At 50.0% G+C, this 17,034-nt stretch overlaps 1 protein-coding gene across 7 annotated transcripts in view; it reads right to left on the bottom strand.

The window, feature by feature from the left end:
* Positions 1–17,034, bottom strand: part of SYNDIG1 (synapse differentiation inducing 1) — a 123,866-nt gene that overhangs the window by 38,438 nt on the left and 68,394 nt on the right. For 6 of the 7 annotated variants that reach the window (XM_081097803.1, XM_081097804.1, XM_081097806.1 and 3 more), the window contains one exon: positions 9,289–9,426. In XM_081097803.1, coding sequence (XP_080953929.1) covers positions 9,289–9,426 — 138 coding nt within the window. Of the gene's footprint in view, positions 1–9,179; positions 9,427–17,034 lie in introns of all 7 variants that reach the window. The other variant, XM_081097809.1, reaches the window with a different exon arrangement.

Genomic DNA, 17,034 nt, shown 5'->3' on the forward strand with positions numbered 1-17,034 from the left:
AGGAGGGAGCAAGGAAGGGTGGAGTTTGAGATCCTGGGGATATTCTATTTCTTGTCTTGGATGATGGTTACTTGGCTCTAAAACAATTTGTCAAGCAATACAAATTTTCACACTATGATAGGTTTGAAAATCATCTTCACATGAATGGTGTTAAAACAAACGAGCAAATACACACAAAAACACATGTGGAAAGGAGAAGAAAACCCATATTTGGGGTGATTTCCTTTCAGCCCCCTTTTCCTTTTTTCTAAATTTTTAAAAAATATACAATAGCATACCTCATACCTGGAGAGTTCAACATTTTTTTCAAATGAAGACATTAAAAGAAAATACTTAACTACTTTTTCCAGCAAACAGTTGGATGCCATGGGATAATTTTTGAAGCCACAAAACTGTCTTTGTTCGAAGGAGAAATGGGAAATAACGGAAAGCAATTAATTTTGCCATGGAAAAGTAGTAAATCAAAATCAAGCAGCACTGAACTGAAAAGAAAATGTGACCTGAATACATTGAACTAGAATCTCTAAGAGCCAAACATCCAACACCCACAGAGAGATTTTCCCAGCATCCCCGTGTTTCCTTTCGACTCTGCCCACCGTGAGCGTGCTGTGCGCAGTTAACCCGCTGTGTGATTCTGCAGAAGTTTAACAGCTTTGCTGACCTCCAGCTTCCCCACTTGCTGGGTCTATAGAGCCTGCCTCTCCTTCAGTGGTCCTTGTGAGGATGAAATAAAATCGACTGTAACCCTGTTCTGAAAAAGTAGCTCTGGGTGTACCAGCATTTAAAGGATTTAAACATCGCACAGACCCCCATCTGCACACGGTCTACAAGCCTTTTTCATGTGTAAAATGGTGATAATTTAATGCCACATTTCACAGGCCTGCTGTGATAATGAGGGGCATGCAAAGCACGGGTACCTAGCCTCGTTAATATTCAGAGCAACATTTTAGTTCCATGGATGCGTGAAGGGGCTTTACCCGACCCCCTGCAGGACTGTTTGCCAGAGGCCTGAGGTGAGGGTCCTGCCCTTGCCCAGCAGGGCACCGTGGCTCTCAGCAGTCCAAACAGGGGTGCCCTGGGAAGGATTACCCTCTCCAATGTGGGGTCCAGTGTAGTTGGCACAGTTTGAATTTTGAAAAAATGCTGAATGTCAGCTTATTATATCACCTGGTTTAGTTTTGCTGTCAGGCGCGGTCCAGAGCAGAATGAGTCTACATGCTAAATTTTCTTTTTAAATATATATATTTCAGAGAGGAAGGGAGAGGGACAGAAACATTAATGATGAGACAGAATCATTGATGGGCTGCCTCCTGCACACTCCTCACTGGGGATCAAGCCCGCAAGCCAGGCATGCGCCCTGACCGGGAATGGAACCATGACCTCCTGTTTCATAGGTTGAAGTTCAACCACTGAGCCACGCCAGTCGGCTACATGCTACATTTTCAACCGCCCAGCACCCTCAGAGGAGGGGGGCTCACTAGGGGGACTGAGGGGCTGCCTCAGGTTGTTGGATGCCCAGGAAACTCTAGCCCAGGCCTTTTGCCTCCTGGCGGAGGGACATCAGACACATCTTCTGTGCCTCTGAGTCATTAAGCCTCACGCCTCTCAGGCTCATCCCTGCCTCCTCTGCCCCAGGTCTCTCCTTCCTGACAAACCCAGGCAGGCCATGCCACTCCACCTGTGGGGGCTGGACAAAGAACCCCCTCTCCAGAATCCCTCCACTGCTCCAAGAGGCCCCGTGTGGTGAGCAGCCAGCTCCCTCCACGGGGAAGTGTTGACCAGCCCAGTAAGGCACCTGCTTGTTTTTCTTTCCTTCCTTCCCTACCTTGTTTCCATGTGCCCTCACTTTTGTGGGCTTGGGACTTTACCTCCAAATAAAGCATTAGCACCCTAGCTTGCTGTGGGGTCTGAGTCCTAGGGAGCCCGGAGCAAGGCCAGGAGGATGGCAGGCATTTCTGCTTAGTGCTCATGGGCCACCCCGCTGTGGGGTTTGGTGTCATAAGGGCTCCTAGGAGAAGCAGAGGCCTGTGTCCAGCCTGGATGGGCCAGCCCTCCCTCAGTCACTCTGTTAAGAGCACTCCCTCCCCCAGTGTCCACATCCTGTGGCGAATAAGCCAAAATCAATACCATGGAAAAAACACTACCCTCTGTAATAACTGCAGCTCTTTCTGAAACAGACATAAAATGGCATGAGACAGTCCCTCAAGACGTAAACTATGTGCTGAAATATTAGGACAGGAACAAGGAGAAGCACATGCAGCCCTTCCCATAACACAGAGCCATAATGTCTACTGCGCACACGATTTCTTTCCCCCAACCTGCACGGTTATGTGCAGACAGATGCAAGTGGACATGACATCCATCATCTGTCTCCTGGGAAGCATGGCTCCAAATGCATTCTGGGAGAAGGCTGTGAGAAAGCCTTGGGTGATGGCCTGGGGCAATCTCTCTCCTGATCCCCCATGAAGGAAATGATCCCATTGCCTTCAGCACACCCGAGACACTGCATGTACCCCTATGTGGCACCCTGAAGCTCTCTGCACCCCAGCAACAAGGGCTGGTGTCCCTTTGCACCCTGCACAGGCTTGTGGGCAACAAGTGACATCGTGTGGTTTGCATAGAGACAAAGCATGCAAATAAGATGTCTCACTGATGGCCAATGAATCTCCTGAGTGGGGCTGGAGGGCAGGGCGAGGACCCAGAAAGTCACCCATCCAGAAGGTAGGTGCTGAACCATTCTGACTGTGAGGGAAAGGGGCAGGTATCTGTCCCTGCTCAAACACCCCATGACATCTCTCCCCAAAGAAAAGGCCCAAGTCAATGTTACAGCCTAAAAGGCCTTGTGGGCTCTGCCCCCACACACCCCAGTCTTGTTACTTCTCTTGCCTCACTCCCTATTTCCACACCCAAAGGGCACCTGCCTCAGCCACAGGCCCCCACGTCATTCTCAAACACACCTGGCATGTTCCTACCTCAGGGCTTTGCACTGGCTGTCCCTCTGCCTGAAAAGCTCCTCCTCAAGAGATCCTCATGGCTCAGCCTAGAGTTTTATTGTGAAACTAGAGGCCCAGTGCACGAAATCGTGCGGGTAGGGTCCCTAGGCCTAGCCTGCGATCAGGGCCATCTTCTGCCCGTTCGCCAGTCTCCAGGTTGAACGCAGCCTCCGCTGCTGGGCCAGGTGGGTGGCTAGCGCGCCCCCGTAGCTTCAGTCAGTGCTGCAAACCCCAGCAGCAGCAGCGGCGGTGGCGCCTGCGTGAGTGGCCCTGAGTGGGCAGCGCGTTCCATCAGCAGCCGGCCCCGGCAACCGCTTTCCCACAGGCCTGAGCCCCCGAGCAGCCGGGGATGAGCTGGGGATCCCAACGGCGTGACAGCCAGCCCGGTCCTCCCACCACCTACCCCAGTTCCCCTGTTCACCATCGCTGATCTATCGGAGCCTGTGGGCAGGGGGTGGAGGGACCAAGAGGTCAGCCATTCTGCCTGCTCGCCAGTCCCCAGTCCTGGCCCGCCGCCACCCACCTGCTTCCCGTGGTTCCCCCTTCGCCTGTGGGCAGGGGTGAGGGGGTGGGGGAGGGGAGGGACCAAGAGATGGTCAATGCACCTCATGATGATTGGTCGAGTGGTCATTCCAGTCATTACACTTATGGCCCCTAGCTTTTTATTATATAGGACGCTATCCTCTAAGAAAGCCATTCCATGATCGCCCTTTTAAAAAATGTATACCCCATATCCATTTCTTCTCCTTTATAACTTACCACTGTTAGGCCCTCTATGATTTACTTTCGTTTGTTCCCTGCCTCTCAGCACGAGAACGTCAGCTCTGTGAAGCTGGGGTTCTGTTTCATGCACTGCTGTATCCCCGCGCTCAGAACAGGGCCTGATACAGAGTAGGCGCTAAGTAAATACTGGATGAATGAATGGATTTCAAGGGCATAGTTCCTGGTCGGGTTGGACTCTTGTTCTTCTAGGTTTTAAAGAGATTCCTTCTTCCCTAATTTATCCAATTCCCTTTATTGGTGCCATTCATAAAATTCATAATCTGATTTTTAATACCCTTTCCTCATTTAATTATTGTTGTAATGTTGCAGTTAGCAAAGGAAAGAAACATTTTATGAAATAAAATGCTCAAACGTAGAAGCCACCTGCAGTAGGTGCTGGGCATTTAGCCGTCTGGCCTGCCTCCTGCCCAGTTCCAGACCACGGCCTCATGGGGGAGGGTCTCCAGCTTCAGTACCTGCCACGTGGGAGTGAGTAAGGGGCCCTGTTTAGAACGGGCTTCTCTTCCTCACTGCACCAGCCTCCTAGCAGAGTGGGGGACTGGATTTAGAAGCCGGTACCGTGCTTCTATTTTTGTTTTCAAACAGATAAGAAGGTCAAAGTTTTAATGCAGAAAATTTCATTTTAAGGTGTAGAAAATCTCCATTTGCATCAAGTGCCAATACTCACTACCTCTCTGATTTTTATAAATTATTTAATCCCTTGAAACCAGTTTCTTCATCCATAAATTGGGGATAATAATTTCCCACCTTTCAGACTCATTGCAAAGATTGAATAAGTGTGCATATTAATTAACTCACAGAAGTTGCTCAGCAAATTATGGATTCAGTTCTAACCTCCACGTCATTCAGGAGCATCCATTCCTGGATATCCTACCAAAACTGCACACAACACTTTCCTCTTTATAAAGTGGTTTAGGAAGCTCGCGTGCAATGGGAGCTGGATCGGTTAACACTGTTGGCGTAAAATGATGTCTGGGACAAGTGCTACACTCACCCTCCTCCACAGGCCTCCACGCCGAGTCCTTCATCACAGTCAGGCCCAAGCAGCTGCCTTTCCCAGGGATGGCTCTGAGCCAGGCATCCTGGCAGCCCCAGCCCCTAGCCAGCCAGCTAAGGTCTCAGGACACCTTCCACCCACTGAACCTTGGTCACAAGGCCACAGAGGGATGCCGTGGCAGTGCCACATCACCGGCTTGCTATGAGATCCTGCATGGGCAACAGCTACTTAAACTGAAGCATCATCAGGATCAGCAGGAGGGCTTGTTCAAATGCAGGTTCCTGGACCCACCCCAGAGGCATGGAACCGTCTGAGTGGATCTGTGGTGGGGCCAGGCAACGTGCATGTCTAATTGTGTGCGGGATGCTGATGCTGTTGGTCAGGACCACACCCGGAGTAGCAGGTGCAAAGTATGTAACATGGGACCAACACTTAGTGATCAACACGTTTCCCACTTGACAAGCACTCTTATTGCTTCCATTACTACTACGACACCTTTCTCAATGATAAAGGCTGTTGGAGAAAAGACCCCGAGTCGTCTTTTCCTAGGAGTCTCTTCATCCGGGGCCCCACATGTGGCCCGACAATTTGGATTTGCAGGAGAGCGTGCTTAGCACCTGCTGCGTTCCCTGGCACCTGTGGGGACTCCCTCTCTAACTTCCCTTCCCAAACACCTGGTGAGCTCCATGCTACAGGTCATTTTAACACCACTTTATGGATCAAGACACTGAGGCGTGAAGAAGTTGCCTACCAATCTGGGCCCAGGTGAAATAGGACAGAACAAAAACCACCCTGGGTTTTGTGAGTCCAGGGAGCCTGTGGATTTGTCTCACCACTGCCTCATGTCGCCCAAACACTGAGATACTGGTTTTTTCTTTTTCTAAAATGGCCCTGCATGTTCCCTTGACCTCACTGAGTGGTTATTTAACAAAGTGCAAACACCATCTAATTGTCAGTGACGCAGTGAAATAGGATCTGTGATAGATGAAGAAAAACAGCCGTCACACTGGTGTCAAAGATTTCCCTGTGAACAGTGTTGGGACTTGGGGAGCTTTGGCTTCATCAATATTCCGTTTGCTCTATTCTGACGTCACCACTCCAGCCCCCAGCACCTCTGGGCAGCAGGAGGCATTGGTGACAATTGCAAAGGACCCTGTAGAAATGGCTCTGGGTGCTCCTCACTCCGGCGCCCTCCTCTCTCCAGAACTCCCAGACGGCCTTGCCCGAGGAAGCACTGATGAATGTGGTGTAATGGTTCTCAGAGTGTCTGTTCATTGCAGGTGCACACTCCCTCCGACAGCTGTGTGCTCCCCTCAAATGCCTGCAGAGGACTGTGTGCCTGCAGGCAGGCTGTAGAAGCACAAACAGCTCGCCCACAGCCTCGTGGCTGTGCTAAAGCCTGTGTGTCTGGGGCGGGGGGGGGGGGGGGGGGGGTCGCCCCCTGGTCTGCAGCCGAGCCCAGAACCACACAGTGTGGACAGTGATGGAGAGAGCTGAGGGGGCCTGGTCAGCCTGGCTGTTCCCAGGTGGACAAATCTGGATACAGACCCCGTAGAGGGCACTTACCTCCAGAGATTTCTTCTCTGCTTTGGTCCCACTAATGGGAAATCCATCCTCAAAGCACAAAGAAAAGGACTGAAAGCCTGGGACCTCTTCTGATCCCCACAGGGAAACAAGCCCTAGACTCCCAGACCCTCGCCTTCCCCTCGGAGAAACGTGACCAGAGGCCTCCACGGAAATGGCCGATCACGCTCACTGTTGAACAAATAATCGGAATCCTCTTTCTCATCAAAGGTATGAAATGTCATGATGGGTCAGACCCAAATCGAAGAGGCTTCTACCATGTGAAGAATAAAATTACTTTCTGAGAGAGGCTCTAAATGCTGGTCTCTGGAACTGTGGTCTTGGTATAAGTACACTCTTTTAGACAAAGACCCTACGTGCAACCTGCCCTGCACCGGAGACAGGGCTGCGCCAGGACACGGAGAGCAGCCAAGACAAGGGACAGCCTCTCTGTTCGACCTCACAGACAACCTGTCCTGTGCCCTCCCATTTCCCCAGGGCTCGCTCCCCCCCCACCCCGGTGCCTCCAGATGCATTTATTCATGTGCACTTCCACCTTCTGGAACAGGTAACAGCTGTCCTAGTAGGATCCAAGGTAAGAAAGTCAATCCTACTCTAAAAATTGGCAATTAGCCCTAACTGGTTTGGCTCAGTGGATAGAGCGTTGGCCTTCGTACTGAAAGGTCCCAGGTTTGATTCTCGTCAAGGGCACGTACCTTGGTTGTGGGCACATCCCCAGTTGGGGGGCGGGGGGCGGTGCAGGAGGCAGCTGATCGATGTTTCTCTCTCATCGATGTTTCTAACTCTCGATCCCTCTCCCTTCCTCTCTGTAAAAAAATCAATAAAATATATTTTTTAAAAATTGACAATCAGAGCTCTGCTGTGGACAGCACCTCCTGCTGGGGGCTAGGTCAAGGCTTTCCCCAGGAGGCTGGGAGTGACCTGCTCCGTTTAACCTCACCACGTGGCAGGACTGGGATGCAGGAGAGAGGGTTGACATCCATGTTCAGTTCATGGGAAAAGCCAGAAGTCCCACAGTGTGTGAGAAGCCATTTCTCTTGGCCCCATCCCGACCTTCCCTATCGTAGTGAAGCTGCCCTTGTCACTGCAGCACCGTAACCCAGGCTGGGGTGCCGTGTACACAGAAGCGGGTAAGCTCTCCTCCTCTGGGATCTTCTGCCAGCAGGTTCTGCACCGAAGCATGTCTGTCCATAAGTCTTTCTCCAGCCTGTGTCCCAGTCCTCAGCATACGCAGTACCTACATTTCTCCTTGGAGTCTAGGCACACCTGGGCCTCGCTCTACCCAGAGCCGCCCAGGTCCCTACCAAACCTGGCAGTCTTGCTCTCCAGCCACTGCTTGTGCCTCCAAAGAAGGGGGGGCCTGTGGCATTCTTGGACAAACTCATACAAGAGCTGTTCAGGTTGACCCTCTAGGCCAGTGATGGCGAACCTTTTGAGCTCGGAGTGTCAGCATTTTGAAAAGCCATAACTTAACTCTGGTGCCGTGTCACATATAGAAATTTTTTGATATTTACAACCATAGTAAAACAAAGACTTATATTTTTTGATATTTATTTTATATATTTAAATGCCATTTAACAAAGAAAAATCAACCAAAAAAATGAGTTCGCGTGTCACCTCTGACACACGTGTCATAGGTTCGCCATCACTGCTCTAGGCCATCGATGGGCGTAGAGCAACTGCTCAGCCCCACCTCAGCCGTGCGGGATTTTCCCATCACCCTCCCCACCCACTACCCTCCAGACCAGGACCACAGGGCAGCCCTGAGCAGGGCCCCACCTTGTCCCTCAGCTCCTTCGCCCCTGCCCTGAAGGGCCTCGGAGTGCCCCTGCTAAGAGGTGTGTGCCCTCAGGAGTACCACCACCTGTCAGCTCTCCGCTCGCCCCTGTGTGGTGTCAGGAAAGGGGGGTCAGGGGTAAAATAAAGGGCATAATGGGACTCCTGTCACAAGCCAAACAAAAACCAAATCAACACCGAAACCAGCGAGAAGCAGTGAGAGGCCACTGCTGGGCTTGGCCAAGGAATCTGTTTTTAAGCCGAGAGAAATACATATTTCAAACAAAAGACCTGTCAGAATCAGTGTTTGCTGCCTCAGTCCCAGAACCTCGCAGCTGGAGAGGGAAGCCCAGGGCTGAGGGGCGTCCCAGGAGCCAGGACTGCAGCGCCACACTCTCCCCGGCCAGCCCAGCAGCTGCCTTCCTCTCTGCTGGGCTGGGATGGTGGTGCTGCTGGAACCTCCTGCTTCAATGGGCAAGTATAAATGTCTTCCTTTGATTAATAAAAATGGGAAGGTAGGTTATTTTTGAAAGAATGCTTTTCATTTGCTAGAGGAAGTATTTCATAGCTTGGGGTCCATGAAGGCACAGCAAGGAGGATGCTCTGCCGTGAAGGAGGGCTAGACACCGAACCCTTCCGAAGCCCTCACACTGGCCACCCACCAAGACACACCGTTTCCACTGGCAGAACATGGACTGGGGGTGAGGACACATAGGCGGCTGTGAAACTGGAATCTATTTTATCGAATGAGCCTTTCACAAAGAAAACGCTCCCCCTGTGAGTCCATTCTCAGTCGGTTAGATGTCCTCACCCTGGGCACAGTGCTTTCTGGCACTGGGTCAATGCCACTGCCAAGGCCCAGGTGCCCGCGTGAAGGCCAAGCTCCCCAACCTATCTGCTTTTCCCCAGTGGACACCGGTTTCCGTTATTCAGCCCTTTCCCGGAAGACTGCCCACCTTACCTTGGGGAGGCTGGGGGCAGTCCCAGGACGACTATGGAGGTGAGGTGGCCCTGACCCCTGAGCTCCCTGTGGCACCCCGACTTACCCAGGCGTGTTCTCCAGCCATAAAGTAAAGAGTCCTCTGGTGGCATGGGTAGAAAGTCCTTCCTGACTCTCCTCCTACTGCTGGGTGTGCTGGGTGTGAGGGGCCTTACCTCATGGGACAGGTAGAAGGCGGCAATGCCCAAAGGCCAGAAGCAGCAGAGCATGGAGAAGACGCTGAGGCCCAGGTGGTCCCGGGGAGGCATCATGAGAAAGTTGTCCTCGCTCTCTGTATCACTGGAGTAGTTGCTCTGCAAGAGAGAAAGGGGGGATGAAGATGGTTAGTAAAGGAACCACTCTGGCCGAACCGGTTTGGCTCAGTGGATAGAGCATCGGCCTGCGGACTCAGGAACCACTCTGTGAAGCCCTCTGAATCTGGAGGTGGAGCCTGGCCCCCGGGAAGGTCACTTTTGTTGTTATTGCCTGCAAGTGCTACCCCTCAAAAGGAAGTGCCCAGCCGAGGGAACTCTTACCAAGAACAGGAAGAGAAAAATTGCAGGCACAGGGTTATGGGTCATTCCACAGATGACAAAACCCTATAGGAGTCAATTACTCACAGATCTTTGGGACGAGGGCTGGGCAGTGGGGGTAAAGCTCTGCTCTACAGAGGACAGAACTGGCTACTCTCAGGACACATTCTGTGGATTCCACTCTTTATTCTGACACAGGGGGATTTCTATTTATTTATCTATTTTATTTATTCATTTTTTTAAAAGACTAGCTTATTGATTTTCAGAGAGAGAGGAAGGGGAGAGAGAGAAACATCAATATGAGAGCGCAACATGGATGTCTGCTTCCTGCATACCCCCTACTGGGGATCAAGCCTGCAACCTGGGCATGTGCCCTGACTCGAAATCAAACCAGCAACCTCCTGGTTCAGCGACTACGTCCAACCAACTGAGCCACACTGGCCCGGGCTGAGACAGGGATTTTTAAAAAGCAGCTCGGCCAATTCCACCACTGATCAAACCTCCCTGCAGAGGGCGCACTGGAGCGGAGCTCGAGGATGTGAAAGGGCAGTAACATTGTGGCAGGATAGTAAGAAACTAGGGAAATCCCTGGGCACGTGGAATGGGGAAACTGAGACAAGAAAATTAAACAGGCCAAACAGTTTGGGCAGCTTGCAGCCAGCGTGTGAATCACAAGACCTTATCTTCCCCAACCAGGAACACTTGAGAGTAATGACTTATACCTCTCCTCCCTAACAAGAGAATACATAGCTCGAATCACCTTAGCCTGGGAAAATAGAGAACAAAGACCCAATTAATGCCATTTGTGCCAGCTAAACCCAAGGACAGATGAAGTTGGGTAACAAATAACAAAAACCCCATTAAAGCCAGACAGACCTAAGGTAAAAGGACAACAGCAAAACTGACCAACGAATAACCCAAAATTCCCCAATATACTCATTTTGATACTTCAGCATATTAAAAACGCACCTGGAAAGCTGATGAATATTTTGCTGAAACCCTCCCCTAAGGTTCTCACCTGGAGAAAAAAAAGGGGGGCGGATAAAAAGCCCCCAGGACAAAGAATCAGTGTGGCACCTGTGCCCCTTCTCAGGCACGAACATTTGATTTCTTCCTAAACTCTAAGGGTCCCCATGAGACTTGCAACCAGGGAGCAGTGGGCAGCTGCAGCCTGACCCGGGCTCACCCTGATCCTGTCTCCAAGGCCCCCTTTCTCTGACTTCCCAGTGAGCTAAACAGCCCTGCCTTGGCTCAATTCTTTCCTGTAACATTTCTAGAGCCAGAGCAGAGCACCCCCTAGGCCAGTGATGGCAAACCTTTTGAGCTCGGCGTGTCAGCATTTTGAAAAACCCTAACTTACCTCTGGTGCCGTGTCACATATAGAAATTTTTTGATACTTGCAACCATAGTAAAACAAAGACTTATATTTTTGATATTTATTTTATATATTTAAATGCCATTTAACAAAGAAAAATCAACCAAAAAAATGAGTTTGCGTGTCACCTCTGACACGTGTGTCATAGGTTCACCATCACTGTCCTAGGCTCTCCCCTGCTGCTGCTTCTACCCTAATTCCTTCCCTGTTTCACTGTCCCCCGCTGTCATGCATGTACCCTCAAACCATCTGCACTCCTGTTGTGACATCTTCCCTACACGAAGTCAAGAACCCACTCACTGCAGGCCAGCTTGAGGCAGAGCTGCTTTGGGTCGGTCCTTAGCTGGGAATCATGTCAAGGGGCTTCCACTCCTACATGACAGCTAGAGGATGCTTGTGTCCCAGTTAGTTATCCCACGGGCTGGGCCCCCACGACACATTTTCTCTCCTCATCAGCATATGGCACACTCATGCCGATTCATCCCAAACGGGGGCCACTCTCCGTGATGATTTTAGAGCGATGGAGTCCCATTTTACTCCAGCTTTTGTCAGCTGCAGGAGGTTGTTAAACATGTGCCCCCCTGGTGCAGGCTGGAGATATGTAGGATCACCACAGTGCATGCTGGCCTGAGGCGGCGGCTTCAGAGGCAGGCGCTCACCTAAGGTACCAAACACTCAGGTGGGTGCACTGTATGAGCCCAACACCTGTGTGGGTGCCATGGCCACCAGCACCACCCAGCAATGCCCCCTCGTGTCTCCCCTGCCTTCCCACGCAGACACTGATGAAGCCCACAGGTGCCGACGATGTCCTTTCCTATTTTGTGAATTAAAATGTACGTGAAATGCCCACCTGAGCCTCTCATCAGCGTGCAGACAGCAGCAGTGCTTTAGTGAAACGGTGGAAGCTTCCTCTTAGGACTTCTCTTGTCTCGTTGAGAAAACAGGCAAAGTCTGATGGGCTCACTCAAACCACAAACAAGGACCTTGTCTGGAGGGCCCTGTGATGGAAGTGGGTGATGCACAGTCTATGCAGCAGCTGTCCCCCCAGCCCTGCAGGGTGGTGGCTTTGAGGACCAGCCCCTTCCTGCCGGGGGGCACTGCCCCTTCTCAGGTGAGTCACAAGCACTACTGAGTTTGGGATCCCACAGCATATGCCCCCCAGAGCTGTGTCTGAAATTTACATTCTTTTACTCTGCAGCATCACCTCCCAGCTGGTCTCCCCAACAATAGAGGGAAATGAAAATTGCTCCCTTTATGCCTGTCAGAGATGGGAACTAAACAGCCTTCAGGGATGCATAATTCATGGGTGAGACTCATGGGTGGATGAGGACTGCCTGGGTGTGCTGCCGGAGGGGTAGATGAGTGGGGACCCTCCACTGTTTGTGGGGTTCTTGGGGCGCGGCAGAAATGGGAATTTTCAGAAGCCCCCACGGGAGGATGAGGTGGCAGAAGATTTCACTGGTGTAGAGTTACATCTCTCAGGTTCCAATGTCCCATTTCCCCCAAGCCGGTCCAGGAAGAGGGGCAGCTGGGAGTTCCGTAGAGGCAGAAAGAGGGCCAGTGTCCAGAGTTTCCATCCCATGCTGCAGCCAGGTGTGGTTACAGTCTATTAGTCCTTTTGTGGAGCCCAACAAGGCCGTGTGCCATGTGGGCAGAGGGGAGCGCAGCCCCTGCTGCAGGAGGCCCAACGGGAACAGGCATGGGAGCCAAGGGAGCCCACTTCTTTGTTTAGAAGTTGAAATATTCAGGTTTTGTGCGCTTGCAGTGGCCATGCCCATTCTGGCCAATTACCTATTTCCAGGTCTGACTGATGGGCAATTAGCCTCCCACATCACTCAGACCTTACTGGGCATGCGTCTAACCTGCCTTTGTCTCTAGTTCCTTCCCCCATGGATCAGCGGGGAATAGACTTGGAAAGTGTTAAATGCAGCTTTTTGGCAAAGCTGTGTAAATGGCACGCCTATACTATCTGGTCTCCTCTTTCACTCCTTTCCTGTTAAATAATAACCAGGTTGTTACAATGGTATCAGGTGGAGATGCACATGTGCCAGCCCCTGGGAAGTTGAAATCTCTTATTTGAATGGAGGCTGTGCAGTGTTGCTAGGCAGAGTTCGAATATCTTCATGGCCCTTCCTCTCCACAGCCATGTCAACCCCAGGGTCTCCGGGGCTTCATCTGGGACCGAGGGACCGAGGGCTGAGCTGTGTTGGAAAGGCTGAGCTGCACTTTCTGGGAAAGGAAGAGCCTACAGTGACTGTCCCAGGTTAAGTGAGTCCCAAGAGCCTCTGCGTGAGGTGGAGGGGCAGGACTGAAAGGACAGCCTCTTCTGACCCTCAGCTCAGTCCCTGAGTTCATGCACTTCATGCTGACGGGTCCAGGTGCTGCTCACGGGTGTCCTCACATGTGTACAGCAGCTCTGTCTATGGATATTTGTTGAGTGTTTTTGATTGTTTTTTGCATGTTTTTTTAAAAATGATTTTTGTTTTTTGTTTTTAGTTCACAAAGAATTTTATATACAGTACCTGAGTTGGCTGGATTCTAACAGCAACTCTGGAAATAGGTATTGTTCCTGTCTTTACTTTTATTTCTATTTTACAAAGGACAGAGCTGGACTCCGAGAAACTGAAATCTTTCCAAATCACAGAACCACCCAGCCAGTGGCTGCTCAGTCCAGATTATGCTGTGTTTGGACACCAACCAAAAACGTGGCTATGGAGGAGGAAGGTGGCGGCATAGGTAAACACTGAAGATTGCTGTCTCGCACAACCACTTCAAAAATACAACTAAAAGACGGAACAGACATCATCCAGAACCACAGGAAGGCTGGCTGAGTGGAAATTCTACAACTAGAAGGAAAGAGAAAAGCATACTGAGACTCAGAGGAGGTGCGGTGCGGAAGTAAAATACAGAGGTGCAGAGGTGCAGAGGTGCATGGGGAGCGGGCTGGTGGCTGAGGACATGGTTGTCTTTTTTAATTGGGAGGGAGTCTCAAGCTCTGAGCTCCAGTTCCGGGTGAGTCTCTGGGGACCCAGACTCATACGGGAGAAACTAGACTGTCTGGCATCAGTCGGAACTCGAGGGCAGCTTTCTCTCGGACGTGTTCGCAGCACTGCCTGGACACTGAAAAGCAGGGCCTCTGAGGGCAGGACTGAGAGCAGCCATAACTGCTTGCTCCGCCCTGTTGATCCCCTGGGACCCCGCCCCACCCAAGCCATGCAGGGAGCTTTTGCATATGAAAGACCCAGCCCTTTGTGATCTGAAAATTACTTAACAAACTGCAGCTGGCCCAAGGCCACAGGGCAACTTGCATTCCTTCACAGCTGGCTTCTGCTGGGTAGCCTCAGGCAGAGGCTAGATTAGCATCTCCTTAGAGATCCATCCTCCCACTGCAGAAACAGCTGATTCTCATAGCCAATTGGCCTGGAGGTCAATCCCTTCCAGTATTACCTACAACAATCAAGGCTTAACTACAACAAGACTGTGCACAAAGTCCACAAGGGGGTGCACCAAGAGTGTCTACCTTGGGTAATTGAGGAGGCTGAGCCACTGGGCCCTATAGGACACTTAGCACAGAAAGCCACTCTATCGACACAGAGAAGGATAAAAAATGCCAAGACAAAGAAACAGGACACAAATGACAGAAATGGAGGAAAGAAAACTACTAGATATAGAGTTCAAAACCACACTTTTAAGGTTTTTCAAGAATTTTCTAGAAACCGCCGATAAACTTAATGAGACACTCAAAAAGTCTGGTGAGACTGCTGATAAATGTAGTGAGACCCTCAAGAAATCTAGTGAGACCCTCGAGGTTATGATAAAGGACCAACTAGAAATTAAGCATACACTGACTGAAATAAAGAATATTATACAGACTCCCAACAGCAGACCAGAGGATCACAAGAATCAAGTCAAAGATTTGAAATACAAAGAAGCAAAAACCCAACCGGAAAAGCAACATGAAAAAAGAGTCCAAAAATACAAAGATAGTGTAAGGAGCCTCTGGGACAGCTTCAAGCGTACCAACATCCGAATTATAGGGGTGCCAGAAGAAGAGAGAGAGCAAGATATTGAAAACCTATTTGAAGAAATAATGACAGAAAACTTCCCTTACCTGGTGAAAGAAATAGACTTTCAAGTCCAAGAAGCGCGGAGAACCCCAAACAAAAGGAATCCAAAGAGGACCACACCAAGACACATCATAATTAAAATACCAAGAGCAAAAGACAAAGAGAGACTCTTAAAAGCAGCAAGAGAAAGAAAGTCAGTTACCTACAAGGGAGTACCCATACGACTGTCAGCTGATTTCTCAACAGAAACTTTGCAGGCCAGAAGGGAGTGGCAAGAAATATTCAAAGTGATGAATGCCAAGAACCTACAACCAAGATTACTTTATCCAGCAAAGCTATCATTCAGAATTGAAGGTCAGATAAAGAGCTTCACAGGTAAGGAAAAGCTAAAGGGGTTCATCACCACCAAACCAGTATTATATGAAATGCTGAAAGGTATCCTTTAAGAAGAGGAAGAAGAAGAAAAAGGTAAAGATACAAATTATGAACAACAAATACACATCTATCAACAAGTGAATCTAAAAATAAAGTGAATAAATAATCTGATGAACAGAATGAACTGTTGATTATAATAGAATCAGGGACATAGAAAGGGAGTGGACTGACTATTCTTGAGGGGGGAAGGGGTGTGGGGGATGCAGAAAGAGACTGGACAAAAATCGTGCACCTATGAATGAGGTTAGTGGGTGGGTGCGGTGAGGGCGGAGGGTGGGAAGGGAACCAGGTGGAGGGGAGCTATGGGGGGAAAAAAGAGGAACAACTGTAATAATTTGAACAATAAAGATTTAATTTTAAAAAAAGAACAACAACAAAAAAACAAGTGGCTATGAGTAAACCCCACTTTACCTCAGTTGCTTCTTGTCCAAAGATAAGGTGTCTCCTCTGACCAAGGATTCTGATGACTTTATTTTATTTCTTTTTTTAAAAAATATATCTTTATTGATTTCAGAGAGGATGGGAGAGGGAGAGAGAGATAGAAACATCAATGATGAGAGAAAATCATTGATCGGCTGCCTCCTGCACACTCCACACTGGGGAGCAAGCCCACAACGTGGGCATGTGCCCTGACTGGGAATTGAACCGTGACCTGGTCCATCGGTCGACACTGAATCACTGAGCCAACCGGTTGGGCATGACTTAACTTCTTTCATGGTGGTGACATGGAGGCCAGTGGTGACTGTACCCAGTTGAGAGTTTTCTCAATCAAATGGCCAGGGTGTGTGAACTGCTGCCCCAGGCCACACAGGCAGCCGGCAGCACTGACTTTCGCCTTTGGAAACCGCTCAGAATGACACCGCTATACCCATGAAGCAAAGAATAAGACTTCAGGGCACTCCCCCAAAATCTTCACAGATTTTCATTTAGAAGCATAAGGGAAGCACACTACAAATTACCAAGTTGTGGCTACATGGCACCAGAATAATTAGTCAATCTTGACTAAAATAGATTTTAAAATAGATTCAGACAAATTATAGGGTAGACAGAACAGCCCAGCTCTTTTCTTTTTCTTTCTTCCATTAGTACGTTATAAGTGGCTGTGGGCATCGTGCCACTGAACGGCAAGGAGAGGAAACGAGGCCGTGTGCAGGAGGCTATGTACACACCAATAAACCAAACAGAAAAAATATGCATAACTACCAACACCAACACATTCATCACCCACAGCAGCTGTTTCTAAAATGCCTCCTCATGGGTCGTTGGATTGGAAAAGCTGCGACGCAGATTGAAAGTAATTTAATGGAGGTGGCAGTCCACCTGAAGGTCCTCCCTTTTGAGCTAACCCTTTGCAGGAGGCAAATGCTACAAAAAGGTAGAGAAAGGAAGGAGCCACTGGGTCCCTCAGCCGGTGCCCTGCTGATCTGGCCGCTCCCCCCACCATCTGCCCACTCTCGATCCCATTTTTGTTGCCTCCACTCAGTGGAATGGCTTTTACTGAGCTTGGGGTAT

Source organism: Myotis nattereri (genome assembly GCF_964212035.1).
Source record: "Myotis nattereri genome assembly, chromosome: 8".
NCBI classification, from domain to species: Eukaryota; Metazoa; Chordata; class Mammalia; order Chiroptera; family Vespertilionidae; genus Myotis; species Myotis nattereri.